The following is a 26,077-nucleotide window of genomic DNA, read 5'->3' as shown; positions in this document are numbered from 1 at the left end:
AAAACGGGCACGCAGGTTATCCCCAGCATCCCGCTGAGGGGCTGCTCCTCCCCAGCCACAGACTCCGAGGAAGACAAGAACTGCTGGAAGGAATGGAAGGTGGCTCTCCCTAAAGCCTAGGACAGGAAACGCTCGTGTGGTTCTCCAGGTGCGGGATGAGAGCGTGAGGGAGCCGGGGTGGGGGCGGGCGGAGCACAGGGCTCAGGGAGAAGCATCTATCTGCAGTGTCTGGGAAGTGGGCAGAGAAAGGACAAGGGGAGAGAAACAGGGAGCGGGGCGAGCCCACACATGACAGAAGCCCAGGGGCAGGGCCGGGCGGGACCACTGACCGCAGTGTGGTTTCCTGGGAGAAAAAGGCATCAGTGGAGATGCTGGGGACAGCTAAGTAAAGCCTGTCCCGATACTGCGCCCTGGGGACGTAAGATGTTCACAGTGGGTGGGCTGAGTACAGGACATATGGGACCTGGCTTCATGGCCTTTGCAACTCTCCCGCAAATCCAAAACTACCTTAAAATAGAAGGTATTTGTTTTTTTTTTTTTTTTAATTGCATGCACTGTGGAACACAAAAGAAGAAAACCTGTATTACAAAAATCCCTTAGGACAAACAAAACTTGAGAGAACCGTCACAGGCTAGCCCACAGGCCGTCCCAACCCATGGCCCTGGTAAGCACAGAGCATGTGATGGTTCAGCCTGTTTTCAAACAGGAGACTGAGGCCCCGGTTAGAAATGGCAGGATGCACTGTCTGGTTAGTGAGACCCAAGCTATCCGGCACACGAGCTACAGAATTCTCATGGCTCATGGTTAAGTTGAAATTCTACATAAAGGTGGAAATAGAACGTGTCGCACTTATCTCATTGTGTGGCTTATGCTTATACTGCACAATGATAAGTAGTAAGAAAAGAATCTAAGACTGACGGCAATTTCTTGAATCAAAAAAACAAAGCACTTTTATGCACACCAGGAAGGGGTGTCCGTCAGTGCTGTTACACTACCAAGTAACACCTCGCGAGGAAACGAGGAAACGGGACCCTGGTGAGGTTCAGACGAAGCAAATGTAAATGTTCAGAATTTGTTTTTATTATTTATTTGGAAGGCGGAGAGACAGACTGCAGAGTTGCAGATTCTCTCCCCAAATGCCCACAACAGCTGGGGCTGGGCCGGGTCTCCCATGTGGGTGGCCGGGGCCCAGGCCCTTGAGCCATCACGTGCTACCTCCCAGGACTCCCTCCAGCAGAAAGCTGGGGTCAGGAGCAGAGCCAGGACTCGAACCCAGGCCCTCCAATATGGGCGCAGCTGTCCCAAGTGGCATCTTAGCTGCTATGCCAGACATCCACCCCCAAACAACACCACAAATGGAAGAAATGGGGGGCCAGAGGTGAGGTGCAGCGGGCTACACTGCTGCCTGCGATACCAGCATCTGACACCAGAGCAGCAGTTTCAGTCCTGGCGGCTCTGCTCCCAACCCACCTTCCTGCTAAAGCGCCTGGGAGGGCAGATGCCAGCCCAGTAGTTGGGCCCCTGGCACCCATGCGGGAGACATGGACGGAGTTCCTGGCTCCTGGTTTCAGCCTGACTCAGCCCTAGCTGTTGGTTGGGTCCTTCTGCAGAGTGAACCAGCAGATAGAAGATCTCTCTCTCTCTCTCTCTCTCTCTCTCTCTTCCTCTCTCTCTCTGCCTCCTTCCCTCCCTCCACCTCTGTCACTCTGCCTTTCAAATAAATAAATAAATGAAGAATGCCAGGCATTTTTGGCCACATATCTGATGCTATCCAACGACACAGTAAGTCTTGGGCTCCTCAAGTTCCTATTAAACTTATTTGGCTGTTGATTCTACTATAAAAACAATTTCCAGAGCTTCACTCATTATGAATGCAACTGAAATTTTAACAATGTGACTTTTAGTGTTTTAGGGAGCAATACCAAGGACTGAGGGCTGTTGAATACATCTCGATTCCCTTACAATCAGGAGCTGTTGGCTGAGATCCCAGACACTTGGTGCTGGGGAAGGATGAGTAAGCTGCCAGCTGGCCGAAGGAAACAGGGATGGGTGTCCTCCAGGACTCCTCCCCGCCTGCCTGCCTGTCCCCTGCACACACCTCCCAGCCAGGCTGCCTCCTAAGAGCACAGCAGACACACGATGAAGGGACACACCAAATGACAGGACAAGCACACCAGAGCAGCTCATCTCACTCACAGATCCTCGCTGCTGGCTTCTGTGGCCATTTCTCAGAGCAAACCAGGAGGGGCTGAATCAAACCATTTATGCCGACATTACACCCGAGTCCCATGTCCTATGCTGTTGGAGCAGGTTACAAGGACTCGGTATTACTAAAACACAAAGAGGGAAGAGAAAGCTAACATGGAAGAAGAGCTACAGGGCGAGAGATCTTTCCCTCTTCCCGGCCAGAGGGAACAGATCACCCAGATTCTTTTCTTACTACTTATGTAAGAAATAAATTCCAGTAATGAAGCAAATACCTTAAAGTGTTACTGGGCAAGCTTTACAAATGCAAGGTAACAGGAACCAAATATCAGAAACATGAAGAGAAATGCAAATACAGTGAGAACTAAATTTGCACTGCAGTTCTTTGCTGTGTACAGGTACCAAAAAGAAAATGTGTGTGTGTGTGCACGCGTGTGTACTGCTGAGAATAGTTTACAAAACAAAAGCAAGACACAGAGGGACAAAGGCAGCCAAAAAATGTATACAACAATCTGGTTTACTAAAAATATATGAAATTTATTTATCATAACGTGGATAGACTTTCTTTAGTCTTACCATTAAAGACACACAGATATAGCAAAGGAAGCAAGAGTAGGAAAGGGAAAAGAGAGGGGTGAGATGAGCATCGATCGGCAGCGCAGGCTCGGAGACAGTCAGACAGTCAGCAACCCACAGAGCGCTGGGGGGCGGGGGGGCCCAGGGCTCCATGGGACCGGGGGCAGCCATCGAGGGAGACCCCACAGTGACTCCAGCACAACCAGTCCTGACCCTCAAAAGCCCAGGCCCAAGACCTTGGTGTCCCTTCGCTGACATTGACCAGCCAGGGGAAAGGAAGGGGCAGGGGCGCTCAGAGGCAGGGCCCTCCCCACCCCAGCCAAGTCCTGGGAGCCACAGTCTGTGGTTGGCCCTGCTCTCTTGGTTACGCGTCTTGCAGTCTCGATGGAGAGAGGTTTGCCCAACTTGGAGACCAGTTTTCAAAGAGATGGTTATACTCTTACGTTTGGAGAAAAACTTTCACTGTGTGTTACTTGCAATTCAATGTTTACAGACACCAAAATAACACAACAGATACAGGATGCTGCTGACTTCTTAAGGATAACTAGTCTCATCCCACAGTCAGCAGCTCAGCTCTGCTCTTCAATGTCACGGCCTCAAGTGTTACAAACTGTCTCGCCTACTGCTGGGTGGTTACCACTTCTCAATTACACTGTTGCTTCAACGTTCCATGTTTACCTGAACAACCACATATCAAATACTCTAATGATTTAAGTACTTGCAAAGCTTTTTAATTAAGAGCACATCAAGTTCCTCTTGATACTCTATGCTCAATAAATTTATTTAACCATAGACCTAAACAGGAATCCTTTACCAAACTGACTTTTAGGAGGCATTTAAAGGTCCAAATTAGCTAAAGTACATTATCATTTTTATCTACATTTTCTGGTCAAAATAAGCAGTAATTTTCAAGAGGGAGGCCCCTAAACATCAGGGACACAGAAGGGGAACAGAGAGCCAAGTCAGGGCAGGCTTTCAGTCCCCGATCCGTCCTCTCTCAGAATCACATGCCTAATTGTGTTCTGAAAAGCAAGCGAATCAGTTAAAGTCACAGGAGGACTAATGGGCAAGTATCCTGTTTTGTTCCTACAGGTAAACAGCAAATAGCAGTCCCTGAAGCACAGTGAGAGGGGAACCTGCACAGAATCTGGAGACTAAAGCCGCGTCTGTCACATTAGCCCTGAGTCCCTGGCCAAGCGGCCTAACCTCAGTTTCAAGGTTTTAAAACACAAGCCCCTGGGGCTGGTACTGTGGCATAGTGGGCTAAAGCCTCTGCCTGTAGTGTCGGCATCCCATATGGGCGCCAGTTCTAGTCCCGGCTGCTCTTCTTCCGATCCAGCTCTCTGCTATGGCCTGGGATAGCAGTGGAGGATGGTCAAGTCCTTGAGCCCCTGCACCTGCATGGGAGACCTAGAAGAAGCTCCTGGCTCCTGCCTTCAGATCAGATCAGCTCCAGCTGCTGCAGCCATTTGGGGAGTGAACCACTGGATGGAAGACCTCTCTGTCTCTCCCTCTCTCTACTTCTCAAAATAAATAAATAAAATATTTTTAAAAAGAATACCTTCTTTAAAAAAAAAAATGCAACCCGCACCATCTAATTCACTTCTGGGAACTAGGCAAGGGGAGGGACCCTGTCCCTCGGCCCCTTGGCCCCTCGGCCCACCAGCCCATCTCCACGTGTCTGTCTGCAGAGAGCCACAGGGCAAGCCGTCTTCATTGCCTCACGTACCCTCGATGATGGCTTACGTGAGCTTTTTTTTTTTTTTTTAAAGAAATAAAACCTTAATTGTGTAAAATTAAACACCCCCAGGCCCACAGGGGGCAGAGCTCTGCTTGGACAGAGGAACAAGGCCAAGGCCCAGCAGACTTGTCCTGGAACCTGGCCAGGCCAGCAGCGTGGCCGTGGTGAGACACACGTGCGCCTTGGAGTGTCAACATGGCCTTAGTGAACTCTGAAAGGAGAATTAATCTAAGTCTATCTTAACTGAAGACAGAAAGGAGGACCGGCACCCACGGACCATGGCTTGCTGTCCTTTACGAAGCAGCTTATGGAAAACCCGGTATCTTTATGGGCCAAATCAAAGAGGTCTTCAACCCCTAAGTGACCGCCATGCTGGCAGCAGGGGACATGGCCAGTGGAGACACACATGTCTGGCATCAGGAGGACAGGGAGACCTGCTCTGCCCTGGCCAGGAGAAATAAAACACTTTGGCAAAGCATGGAGGAATTCTATTCCTATTCTTAAAGGTTTGCTTTTTCATTTTTAGTTCTGTTTTTAATAAACAAAAACAGGCGCACTCTCGTGATGTATGTCCTGCAGTAACTTATCAGGTAGGACGGGCTGTGTTCTCAGCGACAGCTCGCACCACACCTGCCAAACGCACAGGGAAGGCACTGAGTGTCTCTGGACAAAAACTGCACACAGTGGAAGGGCAGGCGGGGACCGGCAGGCCACTCTCACCCTTACTCAGAAAGGACTGGAAAAGCTACCCTGCATTTCCATTTCAATCTGAATAATAACGGCTATTTCTTAGAATATAAACAGAAGCATTTGAAACAGTGTTACCTATTATTAAACATTAAGCTTTTTAGATAACTGAAATTGGTGTTTATATGCACATTGACTACTGTATGTAGAATTATAGTATTTTTAGTTACTGAAACTAGGAGGTAACAGCAGTATTAGACAATCTGATTGCAGAACACTTCTGAATAAATGCATTTAACATGGCTTAAATATTAAGATATTCCTACATTAGCAACAGTGAAACTTCTGCAAATGAACTTTCGCAACCTTGTAACACACACACACACACACACACCATGAACACAGAAAGCAAGCCTACCTCTTTTTCATTTCTAACAACTGATTATTGAGCACAGATCTTTCTTCTTCCAGCTGGAAAAAAAAAAAAACAACACATAAAAAGGTTCAGTGTGTAGTAAGGCCGCAGAGAGGCCATTTCTCCCCCACACTCCCAGGCTCAGGGCAGCTACGGCAAGTGCTCTCTGCCCAGGCAACGATGCAGAGCGGGTGGTCACAAGGTCAGAGGGCATACAGCTATTAATTTACGCGTCACTCATGGCTGGACTGACTCCAGTTCCTCACGGACCTGAATAACAACACCCTGAGTAGCACATGGCACACCCTGAGTGAAAGCTTCGCTGGTGACACGCTGCTTCCTTTCTCAAACCACATGACTCGCACAGGGCTGGGAACAGGGGCCTCGCCTGACCCACACGTTAGGTCAGCACCCACTTACGGACTGGCTACCATATTTCCAGCATTTGTTTCTTACAGGAGAGTTACAGGAGAAATTTCCAGTGGCCCTTTGCGTCTAAAATCCTATTCTTAGTCCACAGAGGAGCAGAAAGCAGAGAGAGTCAAGTGGTTCATCTTGAGAAAGAGGAGTCATCTTTATCCCAAGCCTGCACCACAGCACAGTTTTATCAAACAAAAATTTCACACCACAGAAGGGTGAAGAGGCTCTCGATGTAGCTTTGCTTCATGAATCAAAGGATGGCCTCAGGAGGGTGGTAGTTCCCCAGAGTGCAGAAGCAAAGCCACTAGCTCGTCTGAAGTTACTGATGCCCACACTTTAAGTTTTTTTTTTTTTTTTAAGACTTCTTTTATTTATTTGAAAGACAGTTACAGAGAGAGGTAGAGACAGAGAGAGAGAGAGAGGTCTTTCCATCTGCTGATTCACTCCCCAAATGGCTCCAACAGTCAAGAGCTGGGCCCATCCAAAGCCAGGAGCTTCTTCCGGGTCTCGCACATGGGTGCAGGGTCCCAAAGACTTGGGCCATCTTCTACTGCTTTCCAAGGCCATAGCAGAGAGCTGGATTGGAAGTGGAGAAGACAGGACATGAACCAGCACCCATATGGGATGCTGGCACTACAGGATGGGGCTTTAACCCACTACACCATGGCACCGGCCCCACTTTAAGGTCTTTTAAAATGACTCTTGGGGCCAGCGCTGTGGCACAGTGGGTAACGCTGCAGCCTGCAGTGCCAGCATTCCATGTGGGTGCCAGTTCGTGTCTCCCGACTGCTCCATTTCCAATCCAGCTCCTTGTTAATGTGCCTGGGAAAGCAGTGGAAGATGGTCCAGGTCTTTGGGCCCTTGCACCCGCATGGGACACCCAGAAAAAGCTCCTGGCTCCTGGCTTCGGATCAGCCCAGCTCTGGCCATTGCGGCCATTTGGGGAATTAACCAGTGGACAGAGACCCCTCCCCCCGCCTCTGTCTAATAAATAAATAAATCTATAAAAACATAATTCTTAAATATGTGTATATTTAACATAAACATGCACTTATCATAAATCTAGAGGTTAATGTACTGGTTTTCTACTGCAGATTCTTTGCTTTCCTAGTCCACTAAGTTTCTTTTTTCTTTTTTAAAGATTTATTTATTTATTTATTTGAGAGTCAGAGTTACAGAGAGAGGGAGAGACAGAGAGATCTTCCATCTGCTGTTTCACTGCCCAGATGGCTACGATGACTGGAGCTGAGCCGGTCTCAAGCCAAGGAGCCAAGAGCTTCTTCTGGGTATCCCAGCCCAGCAATTGCATCCCCCACTGCTTTCCCAGGCCACAGCAGAGAGCTGGCTTAGAAGAGGAGCAGCCAGGACCAGAACCGGCGCCCATATGGGGTGCCGGCACTGCAGGTGGAAGCTTAACCTACAACACTACAGCACCGGCACCATCCTCTAAGTTTTTGCTACATGAATAATTCACAGAAATATTTAGAAGGAAAGGAAACAAAAAGCGTAGAAGGCAAACTTTTTTAAGATTTCTTTTTATTTACTTGAAAGGCAGAGTTACAGAGATAGAGGGGAGAGATGGGGTTGGGGGGAGAGGGAGAGAGAGAGAAAAAGAGCTTCCATCTGCTGGTTCACTCCCCAAGTGGCCACAACAGCTGGGGCTGGGCCAGACCAAGTAAGCTACCTACCACTTGCAACATCAGCATCCCAGATGGGCACTGGTTCAAGTTCCAGCTGCTCCCCTTCCCGTCCAGCTCATTGCCAATGTGCCTGGGAAGGCAGCAGAGGATGGCCCAAGTGCTCGGGCCCCTGACACCCATGTGGGAGATCCAGATGGAGTCTCCTGGCTCCTAGCTTTGGCCTGCGCCAGCCCAGGCTGTTGTGGGCATATGGAGAGTGAACAAGCAGACGCAAGAGTCTCTCTCTCTACAGTTGGTTCCCTAATTGACAAATGGGTAAAATGTATAATATTAAAAAGACAAAAAAAAAAAAAAAAAAGAAAAGTGAATCTTGGACAGTATGTGGGATGGCTGGAAATCTCAGACTGCTGGTGGGAATGTAAGACAGTAGTCAGTTTGGGAAACAGGTTGACAATTTCTCATGGAACTAAACACACACACAGCAATTCCAAACTCCTAGGTGCTTACCCAAGATAAAGGTAAACATACTTCCTGCTCTGTGCATGAATCTTCAAAGCAGTTATATTCATAAAAGCTCCGAAGTGGAATCACCCAAGTCCAAACGGATAAAAAATTTTGATGTAATCGCAGACTACCAATTAGCAACAACCAGGAGTGACTGCTGGCACACGTAACATGCATCAGCCTGCCCTGCACCAAGCTGAGCGACAGAAGCCACGAGACAGGGTACATTTCCCAGGATTCCTGACTCCGTGCTACTGTGGTCAGAGATCATACTTTGCAAGATTTCAACCCTTTGTAATTTATTGGACTGTCTTACGGTCCAGCACATGGTCTGTCCCGGAGTGCGTTCCCTGTGCGTTTGAGACCAGCGTGTATTCGGCTGCTGCTGGACGGCATGTTCTAGAGGTGACTGTTGGGTCTAGCTGGTTCTTGGTCAAGCTTCCCGTTCTCTGTTGATCTTCTGTGCAATGGTCTGTCCATTAATGGAATCAATGGAGTACTGAAGCACTGAACTATTATTGCTGAACTGCCTGTGTCTGTCATTTTTCGCTTTGTGTAGTCTGGGACTGTTATTAGACGAGTATATGTTTATAATCATTACATCTTCTTGACAGATCAACCTTTTTATCATTATAAGATGTGTCTCCCTACCTCTAATAACAATGTTTGCCTTAAACTCTATTTGGGGGGTTGGCACTCTGGCATGGTGGGTTAAGCCTCTGTCTGCAGCACTGGCATCCCATATGGACATCAGTTGGAGTCCCAGCTGCTCTACTTCCTATCCAGCTCCCTACTAGTGGCCTGGGAAAATAGCAGAGGATAGCTCAAGTGCTTGGGCCCCTGCATCCATGTGGGAAACTTCGAAGAAGCTCCTGGTTCGCCCAGCCCAGCCACTGCAGCCATGTGCGGAGTGAACCAGTGCATGGAAGGCTCAGAGCCCGAGACTCAGATGGGCCCTCGATGGGAGCGAGTGAAGCCGGGATGCTCACAGAACAGAGAACTCTCTCGCTGAGCGCGTCTCATCAGGCCGGTGCTCACCCATTTCCCCAGCGGGGTGGTTCACATCTGGGCTATCCCAGTCTCTTCTCTAAGCAAGCATTCTGAGCTCCAAAATAGCCGCTCTACCCGAAGCACCAAATGCACTCCCTCTGCCTCCCACACGCGGCCACCTGCTCTGGGAAGGGGAGAAGGTAGTGGGGTGAACAGGAAGAGCAGGGCTCAGAGCACAGAGCAGGGCGGGCAGGATGCAGCCATGCACTGCTCACATCCCGCTTTCAGGGCTGGCCTCGGTGCCCGGCTTCTGGGCGTGTCGGCAGACAGCTCAGCAGGACGCCCCTGCCGGGATGGCCACACTTGCAGTCACCTCTGCCAGGGTCATGCCCCCTCCCCATGACCGACCCACATGGGCTGATAAAGACTGGCCCTCAGAGTCCAGCCTGGGACAGGTCTGCAGGCTTCTCCCACCCCGGAGCTGTCCACGGCGTCGGTCAAGGCTGTCGGTGCACCTGCATCAGAGCTCAACTTCTCCCTCTCCCCGGTCCTATTTCCGTCCCCTCCTCCCCCTCGGGTGCAGCCCCGGGGGCTGTGACGCTGAACACTCAGCCTGCAGCAGTGTGCTTGGAGCCCTTAGAGGGTGCAGAGAAAGGCAGCATGTCTGAAAGACCGGTTTGAGTTCACACAGATACACGTGTGTATTATAAGTGCACAGACCTGAGTGCATTTGTACCCTGAAAACACACACACACAAGCAGCACTGTCTCATGTAGGTAGAAGGTTGCTGCTGATGCGGCCACAGGGCGGGGGATCTGCGACTGACTGAAGCCAGTGCATACAAAACCATGTCACCTCAGCTTTAAATCTTCACTCCGAGGGCACCAAGACAGCAGCTGCTCTTGGCTTAAGACTGCGAAGTGCAGCTCTGTCCATCCTCAACTACGCACGGGCGAAGCGCCAAAGACCCAGAGCCTCCAGCCGAGACCCTTGGCCGCCACGGTCTGGAGGGACCACAGTGCCAGGGAAAGGCTTTCTACAAATCCCCCAAGAAGCTGAAGACGACGACTCCGGAGAAGTCTGGAGGGATGGCATGTCACAAGCAAGAAACAGAAAATATGCAGAACGATAACAGGCAGGCTGTGAGAGACCCTCAGGACTAAACCTCTCTCTCAGCTCGGATGAAGGAAGATGCCCACGGAACCCAAGCAGACCACGGTTCCCTAAGTTGCAGATAAAATTCTAATTTTTAAAAATTATTATTTTTAAAATTATTTAGCTATTCTACTTTATTTGAAAGCCAGAGAAACAGAGACCTTATATCCACTGGTTCACTCTCCACACTTCTGCAACAGCTAGGCCAGGCCAAAGCCAGGAGCTGGGAACTCCATCCAGGTGTCCCATGTGGGTGGCAGGGACCCAAGTACCTGAGCTGTAACTGCTGCCTCCCAGGGTGTGCACTAGCAGGAAACGGTAACCATGAGTGGAGCCGAGACTTGAACACAGGATACAGGCATCCTACACAGAATCTTAACCACTGTACAAACGCCTATTCCTTTCTATATCTTCTTGAACTGCAGTAACAACCATGGTTGTTTTTTTCTTTGATATTAGTTATTGTGCATCATTTTTTCCCCAATGGGTTCTCTTACTGGATGTCCATACAATCCACTATAAGTTTTATTTACTTAATTTTTAACATAGTGTTTGGGCTCTGCACCCCATGGGAGACCAGGATAAGCACCTGGCTCCTGCCATCAGAACAGTGCGGTGCGCCGGCCGCAGCGCGCTACCGCGGCGGCCATTGGAGGGTGAACCAACGGCAAAGGAAGACCTTTCTCTCTGTCTCCCTCTCTCTCTCACTGTCCACTCTGCCTGTCAAAAAAAAAAACAAAACATATTTATTTATTTAAAAGGCAGAGTTAGAGCGTGTGTGGAGAGGGAGGGAAGGAGGGTGGGAGAGAGAGAGAGAGAGAGAGAGAGAGAGAGAGAGAATCTTTCATGTGCCGGTTCACTCCCCAGTGGCTACAATGGCCAACACTAAGTCAGGTTGTTCTTCTGGGTCTCCCACTTGGGTGGCAGGGGCCCAAACACTTGGGCTATCCTCTGAAGCGTTTCCTAGGCCATTAGCAGGGAGCTGGGTGGGAAGTGGAGCAGCTGGGACAGAATGCTGGTGTTGTAGGCAGCAGCTTTACCCACTACGCCACAATGCTTTTTCTTGAAGGTTCCATTCTTCCTTCACTTGGTGAAAATTTCTTTCTTCCTTCCCTTCCTTTCTTTCAAGATTTATTTATTTACTTGAAAGGCAGTTAGAGAGGGAGATTGGTCTTCTGTAATGACCTGCATTGGGCCAAGTCAAAGCCAGGAACCAGGAACTCCATTCAGGTCTCCCGTGTGGGTGCAGGGCCCAAGCACTTGGGCCGTCTTCTGCTGCTTTCCCAGGGTTGTCAGCAGGGAGCTGGATGGGAAGTGAGGGAGCTGGACTCCAAATGGAGCTTACATGGGATGCCAGCATCACAGGGGGTGGCTTCCTGTGCCGCACCACAGAGCTGCCCGGTGGAAATCTCTTCACCCCATCTCCCTTCTCCCAGTGCTTCTATTGAGTCTTGTGCTCAGGGAGGCTAACAATGCTCATCTGGACTACCTCTATTTTCCAGGGTTACTATCTTTCCTTTAATTGCTTTAATATCTCTGCTTTCTTCTTCATTATGGCTTTTCCTTCACATTTCTGTTTCTCATTTATTTGGAAGTTCTGATACGTTGTGGTCCTGGTCTTCTGTTTGTTTCCTTACCTCTTCACTCTGTGTGTTGCAGGGCCAGGGTTGTGAAGTAGAGGGTCAATCTGCTGCCTCCAATGCATCCCACATGGGCACCGGTTCAAGTCCCGGCTGCTCCACTTCCGATCCAGCTCCCTGCTAATGTGCTTGGGAAAGCAGCAGAAGGTGGCCCAAGTGCTTGGGCCCCTGCACCCACATGGGAGACCCGGAAGAAGCTCCTGGCTCCTGGCTTCAGCCTGGCCCAGCCCTGACTGTTGCGGTCACTTGGGGGAGTGAACCAGTGGATGGAAGACCGTTCTCTCTCTCTGTCTCTCCCTTTCTCTGTAACTGTGCCTTTCAAATGAGTAAAATAATTTTTTTTTTTTTAAAGTTAGTGTGTTGCTTCACCATCTCCTTGAGTGGCTGTTCTACTCAAACAACTCGAGTTTCCATGCAGCACAAGGCACTGCTTTCCTTCGGCTGCCACGCTCTCATGGCCTGCATTTCTCACCTCCCTCTGCATTCCTTTTCTCTGCTTCAGTTCCATTTCTTTTCTTTCTTTTTAAGATTTATTTATTATTTGAAAGTCAAGAGTAACACAGAGAAAGGAGAGGGTAGGTAGAGAGAGAGAGAGAGAGGTCTTCTATCCGATGGTTCACTCTCCAATTGGCCGCAATAGCCGGAGCTGCACCGATCCAAAGCCAGGAGCCAGGAGCCTCCTCCAGGTCTCCCACGTGGGTGCTGGGGCCCAAAGACTTGGGCCGTCCTCCACTGCACTCCCGGGCCACAGCAGAGAGCTGGATCAGAAGTGGAGCAGCTGGGTTTCGAACTGGCGCCCATGTGGGATGCCAGCACTTCAGGCCAGAGCGTTAACCCGCTGCGCCCCAGCGCCGGCCCCTCCATTTGTTTTCAAATGTTCATCTTATTGTAGACAGTTCTACCTGGAATTCCTGTGTGTTCACACAAAGAAGCAACTTTCCCCATGCCCTCCCCACCTTTGAACTTCATCTCCAGGCCACAGCTGAACAGCTGGGCTCGTTGTACCTGGGCCAGGCCAGGGTGGGCAAAGTGGGACCAGCCGAGGCTGTGCACAGACGCTGTGGGTCCTTCTCCTGCAGTTTCTCTGAGGGCCCCGAGTCTAAGCAGAGGCAGCCCCGTTCCCACAGGACACTGAGCTCGGGCTTCAGCCTCAGGGCAGGTTTCGCAGCTCGGCTTGGGCAACACTGGCTCTCACCAAGGGCCCCGGCTTCTTCTGTGCCTGGAGGGTGGCTGTGTGACCCTGTAAGAGCTCAGGACTTCTTCCCATGCAGGAGACAGAACCACAGCAGATCCCTGCTCTGGCCTCACCCTGGAAGCCTCCGCAGTGCTTGCAGGAACAGCAGCCACCTGGGGGCTGAGTGGATGGAGGCCACATGCTGAGGGTGGCAGCAGGCTGACCCCGCCTGCCCACCCGTGGACCTAGGATCACCTGGGAAAACAAGCCAGGTGGCTTGCCCCTATCTGGGGTGTGAGCAGCTCTGGGAAGGACTATGGCAGTTTTCCCTGCCTCTGGCTGAATCCCGAGGTGGCTGAAGGCTTCCGGTTATAAAGGCTTCTTGACTTTTCCCAAGGCTGCCTACTCACCTCCTCAGGCTAACCTTTTCCAAACTGCACTGGGCACAGGAACGGGAAGTATCAGGATGAAAATTCTCAGAGGGCTGGTGTTGTGCAGAGGTCAAGCTGGGGCATCAGTTTGAGCTCCAGCAACTCCGCTTCCAAGGCAGCTCCCTACCAATGTGTCTGGCAAGGTAGCAGATGATGGCCCAAGTACCTGGGCCCATGACACCCACATGGGAGACCCGAATGGGAGTCCCTGGCTCCTGGGTCAGCCTGGCCCAGCTCTGGCCACTGTGGTCATTTGGGGACTGAACCTGTGGATGGAAGATCTCTCTCCCTCCGTCTCCCTCCCTCTCAGTCATTCTGCCTTTCAAGTAAGCAAATCCTTAAAAAAATTGCTGATGATCTTGCTATTCATCTTCCTTTCTACGTACCCCAGGAACACAAGTCATATTTGTGTTTCTCATTTGCCAATTTCAAAGTTCACACCCTGGGACCAGCATTGTGGCACAGTGACACCGACATCCCGTATGGGAGGGTGGGTTTACATCATGGTGCTCCGCTTCGGATCCAGCTCCCTGCTAATGCTACTGGGAAAGCAACGAAGGATGGCCCCGGTGCTTGGACCCCTGTCACCCAGGCGGTAGACTCGGATGGAGTTTCAGGCTCCTTGTTCAGTGTGGCCATTTGAGCAGTGAACCAACAAATGGAGGGTTGGTATCTCTCTCCCCCTCTCTTTCTGAAATGCTTTCAAATTAATTAAATAAATAAATCTTTTAAAAGTTCACAGCTTGGGCCCGGCACTGTGTCACAATGGGTTAACGCCCTGGCCTGAAACGCTGGCATCCCATATGGACACCGCTTCTAGTCCTGGCTGCTCCACTTCCCATCCAGCTCTCTGCTATGGCCTGGGAAAGCAGTAGAAGATGGCCTAAGCCCTTGGGCCCCAGCACCCACGTGGGAGACCTGGAAGAAGCTCCTGGCTCCTGGCTTCGGATCAGCACAGCTCTGGCTGTTGTGGCCAATTGGGGGGTGAACCATCGGATGGAAGATCTCTCTCTCTCTCTCTGCCTCTCCTTCTCTCTGTGTAACTCTGACTTTAAAATAAATAAATAGCCGGCGCTGCGGCTCAACAGGCTAATCCTCCGCCTTGCGGCGCCGGCACACCGGGTTCTAGTCCCGGTCGGGGCACCGATCCTGTCCCGGTTGCCCCTCTTCCAGGCCAGCTCTCTGCTGTGGCCAGGGAGTGCAGTGGAGGATGGCCCAAGTCCTTGGGTCCTGCACCCCATGGGAGACCAGGAAAAGCACCTGGCTCCTGCCATCGGATCAGCGCGGTGCGCTGGCCGCAGCGCGCTACCGCGGCGGCCATTGGAGGGTGAACCAATGGCAAAAGGAAGACCTTTCTCTCTGTCTCTCTCTCACTGTCCACTCTGCCTGTCAAAAATTTAAAAAATAAATAAATAAATAAATCTTTTTAAAAAAAAGTTTACAGCTTGACCTTGATTGGCTTTGCTGGTTCTCTGGAAATACTATTTATTTATAAACTTTTTTGGAAGATTGATATTCATTTATTTGAAAGTCAGAGTTACAGAGAGAGAGGTAGAGAGAGAAAGTGAGAGGGAGAGGGAGAGAGAGAGAGAGCGAGAGAGAATCTTCCATTGCTGGTTTACTTCCCAGATGACTGCTATGGTCAGGGCTGATCCAGTCCAAAGCCAGGAGCCAGGAGCTTCTTTTAGGTCTCCCACATGGGTGGCAGGAGCCCAACACCTGGGCCACCTTCCTCTGCTTTTCCTAGGGCATTAGCAGGGAGCTGGATTAGAAGTGGAGTAGCCAGGACACAAACCAACACTCATATGGGATGCCAACATTGTAGGCAGCGGGCTTTACCTGCTACACCACAATGTCAGCCCCAAAAATATTTTAAATTAATTTCAGAGTGCCAGAGAGACAAACAGAAAGACAGAGAGACAGTAAGAGCAAAACCATCATCCATTGGTTCTTTAACAAATGCTTGTAGTGGCTCCTGGCCAGGGTCCATGAAACTGGGAGCTGGGAACTCAGTCGGGGTCTCCTAAGTGGGCGCAGGGACCCAAGAACTTGAGGCATCACCGCTGCGCCCGACTGTGTGTCAGCAGGAAGCTGGAGTTAGGAGTGGGGCTGAGAACCGGACCCGGGCACTCCCATCGGGGATGAAGATGTTCTAACCACTGGACCACATGCCTGCCCCTGCTGAAGGCATTTCAGGCACCAAACAGCTACGTTCCCACCACGAAGGGACGGAAGGGAAGGGGATTCCTGTGCACCCAGCAGCCCCCAAGCCTCGAGCAGTGACACCCGACGATCACTTCCCAGAAACAAGCCGCGGCCAGCCAGAGACAGCTCTCCCCCGACACTCAGGTCTGGGAGCCCGGGAGCGGCTACAGGCATCAACCCAGTTTTGTGTTTGCAGCTGTGCTGAGACCTCCGCCAGGCAACACCACTCAGGAAACGCAGGTCCCGTCCTCTGCTGCCCGTCCATGGGGCCGACTGTACCCGCATTTCACACAGGAGCAGGGGAATCAGCGCTGCCCCCACCCTTAGTGGTCATCCTCCCGAAGTCGGGCACCGGCGAGGTCTGGAAATCATAAAAGCAGGCGTCTCACAGGGACTCCTGCAGGACGCACAGGGCTATTTTTAGGATTCTCTATGAAAAGAAAAGAAAAGAAAAGAAAAGAAAAGAAAAGAAAAGAAAAGAAAAGAAAAGAAAAGAAAAGAAAAGAAAAGAAAAGAAAAGAAAAGAAAAGAAAAGAAAAGAGCGCCGTGTGTGGCTTCCACTTGCCCACATGGCAGCGCCCGGCCTGAATTGGCACCGGATGCTTCTACCATCCCCCTGCAGCAACTGCGGCACTCATCTGGGGACTGGGCTTCCGGCGGCCACAACTCAGCCACCAAGCCATGAAACCGGAGGAACTGGAACCTCGTGGGGAAGCAGAACGCGCAGTCACAGTCTCTGCTCCGTACCTGCCACCCCGCCCAGGCGCTCATTCACACAAACCCCGGGTCATGTCCGCTATTCCTTTCTCTTAGCCTGGGTGGGGACAGCAGAAGCCAGGGACTACCCCCAACCCCAACACAGCAGAGAACTGCAAAGCTCTCTCCTGGAGACAAGAGGCACGTGCTGGAAAATGAGGAACCCCACCCCGCCTTGCTCACTGCGGTAGGGGGTGGGAGGGAGGTGTCAGAGCAGACCCATGACTGGCAAGTTAGCAAGGAGAGGCGGGAGGTGCAGAAGAAACATGAGCAAGCTGAGTGGAAGAGGCAAACGAGGGCGCAAGGATCGCAGGCGGCCGCGCCAGTGTCCACAGAGGACGCAGAGGGAGCCCCTCGTGTGTGATGACTTCAGCAGGCATCACTCCCGGAGTGCCCAGTGGTGGCAAAGAGCAGCCAGGAGGGGATGGTGCAGGTGAGAGCGAAACGTAAAGGCAGCAAACGGATTACTCTTACAAAAAGTTTGCAAGAAAAGAAGATAAGGCAGTAAGAGCGTGACTGGTGGGGTAAGATTCAGAACCGCTGTCAGGGAATGGGTAGCGTCTCCCATCCCAGAGAGAAGCCACAGCGGCCTTGGAGCAGCTGCTGGAGGCGCGGTTGCACATCTCAGGGGTGAAAAACCACGCATGCACCGGCAGGAAGGCATCCAGCCATGGGGCGGGACGAAGGACTGACGCTGCCGCCTAGGCCCTGCGGCACCTCACAGACACGCGGCACTCAGTCAAAGAAGCCGGCCACAGGAGGACACCCAGCGTGGGGCTCGTGTGAATGCAACATGCGGAACAGGCAAATCCACGGAGACTCGAAGCACATCAGCGGCTGCCAGGAGCTGCACGGGAGCAAAGAGTGGGCAGTGACTGCCTCGTACTGAGGTGATGAAAACGCTCTGGAACTCGACAGCAGCAGTATTTGCACAAAATTGTGAGCGTCGAATTGAATGCCACGGACCGTGTATTTCACCACACACACGAACATACACATAACCAACTCAGAGCAGCAAGAAACTGCACCTGAGAGTGAACAGTCAACAGTAATTCTAGTGACAACTTTCCAGTGGCTTAAAAGCTTATTTATTTGTAAGGCAGAGCAATGTGCTAGCTGGCTTCCATCTGCTGGTTCCCTCTGTCCTTGATAGCCAGGGCTGGACGGGGCTGAAGCCAGCAGCCCGCAGCTCCACCTGGGTGTCCCACGTGCACGGCAGGGACCCCAGTACGTGAGCCATCATCTGCTGTGCACTCGCAGGACGTTAGATCAGCAGCTGAGGAAGGACTCGACCCCAGGTCCTCCAACAGGGGTGTGGGCAACTTAACCCCTGCACAACGCCAGCCCGAGTGCACTTTTGTAACACTGTTGGACCTCCCACCACATGCCTAGCTTCCAGGTACTTTATCTTAACAATAAGTATCAAGTAAGTAAACATAATTCCACTGGGTGCCAGGATAGGATACTAGCAGGGAAGACAGGCTTCAAAGTTAGATTTGATTTCAGCTCTCATCTCCTCCTTGGCTTAACTGGTGTCCTTAGCAGTGAGCTGGATCAGAAACAGAGCAGCTGGGACTTGAACTGGCACCCACTGGGGATGCCAGCATTGCAGGCAGAGGCTTAGCCCGTTATACCACAAGACGGACCGCATTACTTCACTTTTTTTTTTTTTTTAAGATTTATTTATTTATTTGAAAGTCAGAGTTACACAGAGAGAGGAGAGAGGAGAGAGAGGAGAGAGGAGAGATGGGAGAGGAGAGATGGGAGAGGAGAGAGGGGAGAGGAGAGAGAGGAGAGAGAGGAGAGAGAGGAGAGAGGGGAGAGGGGAGAGAGGAGAGAGGGGAGAGGGGAGAGAGGAGAGAGGGGAGAAGGGAGAGAGGGGAGAGGAGAGAGAGGAGAGAGAGGAGAGAGAGGAGAGAGGGGAGAAGGGAGAGAGGGGAGAGGGGAGAGGGGAGAGGGGAGAGAGGGGAGAGGGGAGAAGGGAGAGAGAGAGAGAGAGATCTTCCATCTGCTGACTCATTCTGCAATTGGCCACAACGGCCAGAGCTGAGCCAATCCGAAGTGAGGAGCCAGGAGCCTCCCCTAGGTATCCCACGCAGGTGCAGGGGCCCAAGCACATGGGCCATCTTGTACTGTTTTCCCAGACCACAGCAGAGAGCTGGATCGGAAATGGAGTAGCCGGGACTTGAATCGGCGCCCACACAGGATGTTGGCACCGCAGGCGGCGGCTTTACCTGCTATACCACAGCGCCGACCCCATTACTTCACTTTTGAGCCACTGCTTCCACATCTATAAAATCTTCCTATCTCAGAGGCATACTGCAAATATTTTATGAAACAACAGTAACACAATTAGCTCAGCAAATGAACCAGTCACAGTGCTGCTCACAGAATAAACGAAACAGAGCAGGGCCCGAGGTCAGTATCAGGCTAAGTCAATCCAGTCTCCATTGTCCTAATTTTAGAATGAAACACTCAATATTGTGAAAACACTAGAAATGAGATTTTTTTTAAAATAACTTTTTTTTAAAGATTTGTTTATTTGAGAGGCAGAGTTACAAAGAGAGGGAGAGACATAGAAAGAGGTCTTCCATCCACTGGTTCATGCCCCAAATAGCTGCAGCAGCTGGAGCTGGGCCGATCCTAAGCCAGGAGCTTCTTCCAGGTCTCCTACATGGGAGCAGGTATCCAAGGATTTGGGCTAATCTTCCACTGTTTCCCAGGCCAACAGCAGGGAGCTGGACTGGAAGTAGAGGAACTGGGACTTGAACCGCTGCCAAGAGATGCCAGCTCCACAGGCAGAAGCTTAACCTAACTACTCCACAGTACCAGGCCCCAACTTTTTTTTTTTTTTTTTTTTGGACAGGCAGAGTTAGACAGTGAGAGAGAGAGACAGAGAGAAAGGTCCTCTTTCCGTTGGTTCACCCCCCAAATGGCCACTACGGCCAGCGCGCTGCGCCAATCTGAAGCCAGGAGCCAGGTGCTTCCTTCCAGTCTCCCATGAGGGTACAGGGCCCAAGCACTTGGGCCATCCTCCACTGCCTTTCCGGGCCATAGCAGAGAGCTGGACTAGAAGAAGAGCAACCGGGACAGAATCTGGCGCCCCAACTGGGACTAGAACCCGGGGTGCTGGCGCCGCAGGTGAAGGATTAGCCAAGCGAGCCATGGCACCGGCCAACACTTTTTATTTTAAAGTAACATTTAGGGGCTGGTGCTGTGGCGTAGCAGGTAAAGCCACCACCTGAGGCACCAGCATCCCATGTGGGCACTGGTTCGAGTCCCAGCTGCTCCATTTCTGATCCAGCTCTCTGCTAATGGCCTGGAAAAGCAGTGGAGGATGGCCCAAATGCTTGGGCCCCTGCACCCACATGGAAGACCTAGAAGAAGCTCCTGGCTCCTGGCTTCCGTCTGGCCCAGCCCTAGCCATTGTAGCCATTTGGGGAGTGAATCAGTGAATGGAAGCTCTCTCTCTCTTTCTGCCTCTACCTCTTCTTATCTGTAACTCTGCCTTTCAAATAAATAAATAAACCTCAGGGGGGAAAAAAAAGTAACATTTCTAAGGTGGGCATTTGACAGGGGATGCCCACATCCCATACTGGAGTGCCTGGGTCTGAGTTCTGGTTCCGGCTCCCAACTGTAGCTCCTGATAACACACACCCTGGGAAGCAGTAGCTGATGGCTCAAAACCTTGGGTCCCTGCCCCCTGTGTGGGAGACCTGGGTTGAGTTCCTGGCTCCAAGCTTAAGCCAGGACTCAGCTCAGCCTTTGGCAGACACTTGGGAGTGAACCAGTGGATCAGAGCTCTGTCTCTGTCTCTGCCTCTTTAAGGAAAAAAATCACTAACATTTCTCCCCAGCAGCATAGCCGGGTAGCATATTTCCCAACACAGCTGATCAACAGTTGGACTTCACTCTAGAAAGCAACTATGCAAAAATTTGTAGTTTACAGAAAATACACAGCACTCTCAATTCTCGGAAATTTATTACACAACAGGAGTAAGAAAAGCCCAACGAGCTCATCAGTCTTTCTTTAAACTAAGGTTGCTTCTAAGTTACTTTAAATGGGTGAATCTCCACTCTTGAAATATCTGTACCAAGGGATGAGTGTGATCTTTCTTGATAATCAATATCATTTTTAGCAGTCTCCACCATCAAAGCCTATCACGCTTTAGTTCATACCCATTTGTTTCTTTCTTCAGAGTAAAACACAGAAAACTACAAACAGCAGAAAAATGTATCCCTCTCTTTAAAAGGAAGTCACTTGCTCAGCTGTTCTTATTTTCTAACACCCTGCAAATGGCTGGTTTTAAACTTTTAATCACAAAACCTTCTCAGCAGGAAGCCAAGGGAAATCCTTCCTGGGAAAGGGGGGCGGGCCGGAGGGGCCCGGGAGCCGCTGCCAGGGCACCTGTCTCCTCTGAGCCCCTTCCACTCTCAGCCACAGAGACCGGAGTCCAGCCAGGGCCACAGCGTAAGAGGAGGGGACGACTCTTACCACTCTACACAGAGACGTTCAGTGAAGTGAGAAAGAACAAGACGAGAACAGACTCCGTGCTCAGCCAGGCCCTCACCGACACGCTGGGTCGGAGACGCCAGACACAGAGGGTGCTCCGGCCTGCACCAAGGAAGAACGGCCTCTTCAGATCCAAGAGCGCCTACTTCACAGGGCTCCGGCCCTCGCGTGCGGAGAGGAGGAGACCCTAACGAAGTCACACACCCGCCTCGATGCAACGGCTAAGTGACACTGAGCAACCTGTAATCTCGCTTCTGCCACGTCCCCTTCTCTGAATGAGGATAACGTCCGTGCCATCTCTTTACAAGGCACGGTAGGGATGAACTTATTTGTTGTTTGCGCCTGTCGTGCAGTCAGAGCCACAGAACGTTAGCAAGCACTGCCAACGGCAACAGCGGCAGCATCCTGGTGTGCCTTTCACCAGCTAAGAAAACCGTGGAAAGCTATAATCAACCCTGTCACGCCTGGAACCGATTCTCCAGAAAGTGTCTTCACCACAAACCAAACCGAACTGCATCAACGAACTACAGCAGCCCAGGTGGGAGCCGGGGCAGAAACAGCGAGAACTGATGCTACCCAGCAAAAGTCTCTTTAAATTGTAGTTCCAGGTGCTGCTCTGAGGACAGATGTGAGTGACAGCTCAGCACTTGGACTCGACTGTCAAGAGGGGAGGACCGGGTGCTCCTCAGCACCACGTCTGTTCCCTGGTTTAACCATCTTCTGCGGCTCACATATGGAAGCAACGGGCTGTGGGCTTCTTGTGTTCATTCTGGCTATAACACACATTCCACGTGTACCAGCGAACACCAGCGCCCGGGCCACAGAATCCCATTAAGAACTGTGGGAACATTTTCGTAACTTAAAAAAAAAGAAAAGCAGGGTTCTGTTTAAATCAGCTGCCAGTCCTCGCACCAAATCCATAGTCCTGGACTGTTTCAAAAACTAATTTTGATCACCAAAAAAAGTAAAAAATCTCAAGAGAACAATGATTCTGAAACCTAAGCATCGTGGGGAGCAGACACTGCCCCTTCCCATTCAGAGACAGGGCTGCCGGAGGAAGATCTCGCTCCCAAGTTCCTGGGCCCTGTGCTTTCTTTTCTCCCCCAAGAACCTGCCAGTTCCCTCCTGCCCTGCATCCCAGGAGACTTGGAATGACCCGGCCTCCCCGGGCGGACCCAGCTCCGAGGAGCCTGCTGGCCCAGGACAAACAGCAGCAGGCGGCGTTGGCGCGGCACACAGCCCCCCACCAGCTGCCCACTGACCTTCTGGTGACTGGTGACCTCGTCCCTGCTCCGTCCCAGCTCCTCGGCAAGTTTGATGTTCTCTTCTTGCAGCGCTGAGAGCTGCTGGGACTTCTGAGCGGCCGCCTGCTTCAGGGTTTCGCTGCAAGGTTACCATGGAAACGAGTCAGGCAGGGAAACTGGGGGAGACAGCCAGCCCCACAGCACCGAGGAGAATTTATCTGGGTCACGTGCCCGCAGGAGCCACAACAGGGAGCGGCTGCACAGCTCCAGCCCCTCAGATAGGGTTGTCGCCCACAGTCATTGTATTTAAAAACCTGACAAACACGACGCCCCCTCCCACCACCTACACTGATCCCATCCGAAAAGGAATTCGGCTAGGAAGTAAATGACAAGTGAGGTGGTCAGCGTAAGCCCTCTTGTCTCTAGAAGCATCTCCATGAGATAATCACACTAAAACGCACTACACTGCTAACGTCATTTAGCTTGCTGCCAAGGCACTCTGTCGAACCGCACAGATCTGTAATCTGTTTTTCTCTGGCAGAAATAAAAACCCAGCGGTCCCATTTACCAGTACCTGCCTGAGTTAATCCCTGAGGGGAATCTGGGTATATTTTTAGAACTAGAGGTTAAATTCCCAAAGGAAACATGATTTTCTAATTAAATAACAGGCATCTTGTTTTGATAGTACAATACCAATTTGCAATTAAAAGAACCAAATGAAAATATAATAGAGCCTGCTAACCTGTACCCAAGAATATCAGCACATGAAATAGGAACAGTTATAGCATCTAGTTATTTAAATATCTTCCCATTATTAAAAGTAATCTAAAAATACATCCTAAATTATTACCCTTTACATATAGGTATTTAAAGTATTAGATTTGGGCACTGGATTTTAGTTTTATGCCATAGAAGGCTTTGACGCAATTACAAATTTTTAAAGAATTCTGTGCTGGATAAACTCCTTAGCAAGCTGTCGTATGTGGCTGAATTCTGGATCCAGTCATTGGGGTGTGAATCCATCCGTGGATTCATGAACACATCTATTTTTAACTTCAATTGTCTAATGGGTGGCAGTGCCTGGCATCTTCAATTTTCTCCATTTTTAACTCCCCATCTACCTATAATACCCATCCTGGATGACTTCCTGAATCTGGGGAAAAAAATCTTTACAAAAATTCTCCTACAACACTGACTGAGGCTTTTTACAGAGATGTTTTTGGCAAGGAAATCTGAGAAGGAATTTCAGTCTCAAGTGTTTAGTCATTCAAAGGCTGGGAGCCTCATCTCAATTAGGGATCTATGCACGCACACCCGCCTCACCCCCCCACTCCCAAAAGAGTATTACGAAAAAGATGTGCATGGATTGCAGGTTTTGCACCAAATTGAAAGTATCTTTTAATCCCACTTTCCATGAACTTTTTGAAATAGCTTCGCTGGATGTATGTACACACGCGGTACAGCTACAGTTCTTCTCCTGGTCAGAGCACATGCCTCTGTGATGGACTCAGCCTGATCCTGACGTCCCACCTCCCAGGTGGTCACTGCCTTCGGCAGGTCTTGCAGAGGGGCGAAGTCTGTGCTCCCGTTCCCTCTCTGTCTTTTAAGGATTGGTTTTAAAGTCCTTGGTTTATATTAAGACCCTGCGGTAAAGGAAACTGAGAGAGTCAAAGAACTAAAATTTTAAAATGGCCAAAATGACCTAAAAAAATGACATTTGATGTTTGACAATCTACAGACGGCTCCCGAGCATTTCTCATTTCTCCCCAAAGCTAAGGAGGTGATGTGATTACTTGTGTTCTAAGCTGAGAAAACGGAAGCTCAGAGAAGTACAAGAATTTGACCTAAATCAAAGCCAGGAAATAGCACTGCCACTGGGGGCGGGCTCAGTCGCGATCCAAACACGAGGACACTCGGTCTCTCTAGCGGGTCGTGTGGAACACATTTCACAGAGGAAAAAGGCTCTCAAGGCCCAAATTCTGAAAACACTCAAGGGACGATTCTGAAAATAGCTACAAAAATATTTCTAACGATGTTTAAAGAAGCTACATTTCTATCTATAGGACAGGGTATCTTCAAACAGAAAAGCCTAAAGTAAATGACAAAATAAGCATTATTAACACTGACCTACAAACATTTTACTTATGAATCCATAATAAATCTGTAATCATGCTAGATGCAAGAGCACTTCAAAAGGTCCAAGGAAAAATGGAATTAAAAAATAAGTTTATTTTGGTGGAAAAAAATTTTGATATCCATAGCTTTTTCCTAATACGCATTTTTCACACTTTTTCAAGACCCATGTATGCATGGACTTCAAAGGTCTCTGCACCAACATAATCATTCGATTCCATCTTCCAGGAACAAGTTGAAGTATACTTGTATATCCTAGACTCTGTTACTGTGCCAGATGAGAAATTAAAGACAAAAAAATCAGATTGTTTGTACTGTTTTTCCTAAGATCCAAAATTATGCATCAGTGAGGAAGCATTTCATGGTCACTCTCACTGAAAACAGAAGCTGGCTGGCCAAAGTCAAGAGCCTTGCTAGAGCCACTGTGCTAAGGGCACAGAGGGAAAGAACAGCAGGTCCCAGCTGCAGGCAGGATGCTCTGAGGGAGGCTCCGGGTCTACAACAGATCCACTCTGGCCCGGCCCCCTCATTACCTAGTGTGGCCCAGAGAGCTCAGAGGTGGGGCTATGGCAGTGGGAGGTTGGGTAGGGGATCTTCTGCCGCTCACATCCTCCCTCACCAGCTCCCTGCGTAACACAAATGAACTAAAGTCAGCTCAGTGTCCGTAACGGCCCAGCTTAGCAGAGCTACTGTGTCTCGGAGACAAGAAACCCTGACCGTAACTGAACTGTGAGATGCAATCACCCGTCTCCTGACCCATTACCTACCTGGATCATTTGGCTTTGAAAGGCCCTAAAAATCTAAACCTCTCTTCTCGGCCATAACCACAACTGAAAATCTATAAATGTAAGCAGGACTGTGGGAAACTGTCTGGATGTAACTTAGGGAAACGTCATTAACAGGAAGGGAATCCATCATCATCATCTCTTCAAGTGAGCGGCTCAGATCCGGTTAGTCCTAGGAGGACTTAGAGCATCGCAGTGGTTTACTCCATGCGTGGTGGACACAGAGTGCTGCGGATGGTGCCTTGGGAACAGCAGCTTGAAAATGCTGCTGGTGTCTGCATCTCACCTATTTGCTTTTTTTGGAGTCGGAAATAAATGACACAACCCCTTGGAGGGCAGGCACGGCGTGTGATTCACCTTCCTGTCTTTCCTAGCTTGACTGCACCTGACGCAGAGGACATACTCCTCCATCACCCACGGGGTGACTGGCTTTGGACTGTCAGGTTCATGCACTGTGCTTATCAGAAGACTTAGTGGAATCTTCACTGTAACCATCAGTTAAAATGCCAGATAAATACCAATCTAGTCACTACAGTAACTAAATGTGAAAGGCAAAGACTTAAGTCATCATCAACAAAGAAAACATGAACAGCCCACATGCCTGAAAAACCAGTCAGCAGGCTGACAGATAAAAACTAAGGCCCCCCAAACGCCGAGACTTAATTTCCAAGCCATCAGATTTAGTTACTCTTAAGATCAAGATATTGAGGGGCTGGCGTTGTGGCACAGTGGGTCAAGCCACCACTTAAAAGCGTTGGCATCCCGTATCAGAGGGCCGCTTCGAATCCCGGCTGCACTGCTCTGCTTCCAGTCCAGCTCCCTGCTAACGTGCTTGGGAAGGCGGAGGGTGGCCCAAGTGCTTGG

General features: G+C 50.3%; 1 protein-coding gene across 1 annotated transcript in view; it reads right to left on the bottom strand.

Moving 5' to 3' along the window:
- CLIP1 (CAP-Gly domain containing linker protein 1) overlaps window positions 1-26,077 on the bottom strand; it is a 137,784-nt gene that overhangs the window by 8,378 nt on the left and 103,329 nt on the right. Inside the window, exons 20-21 of the mRNA XM_062181922.1 lie at window positions 22,314-22,434; window positions 5,628-5,680 (exon numbers count right to left, since the gene is read on the bottom strand). Coding sequence (XP_062037906.1) covers window positions 5,628-5,680; window positions 22,314-22,434 — 174 coding nt within the window. The remainder of the gene's footprint in view (window positions 1-5,627; window positions 5,681-22,313; window positions 22,435-26,077) is intronic.

This window comes from Lepus europaeus, chromosome 23 (assembly GCF_033115175.1).
Source record: "Lepus europaeus isolate LE1 chromosome 23, mLepTim1.pri, whole genome shotgun sequence".
In the NCBI taxonomy this organism is placed as follows: Eukaryota; Metazoa; Chordata; class Mammalia; order Lagomorpha; family Leporidae; genus Lepus; species Lepus europaeus.
This window is presented reverse-complemented; position numbering and strand designations above follow the sequence as displayed.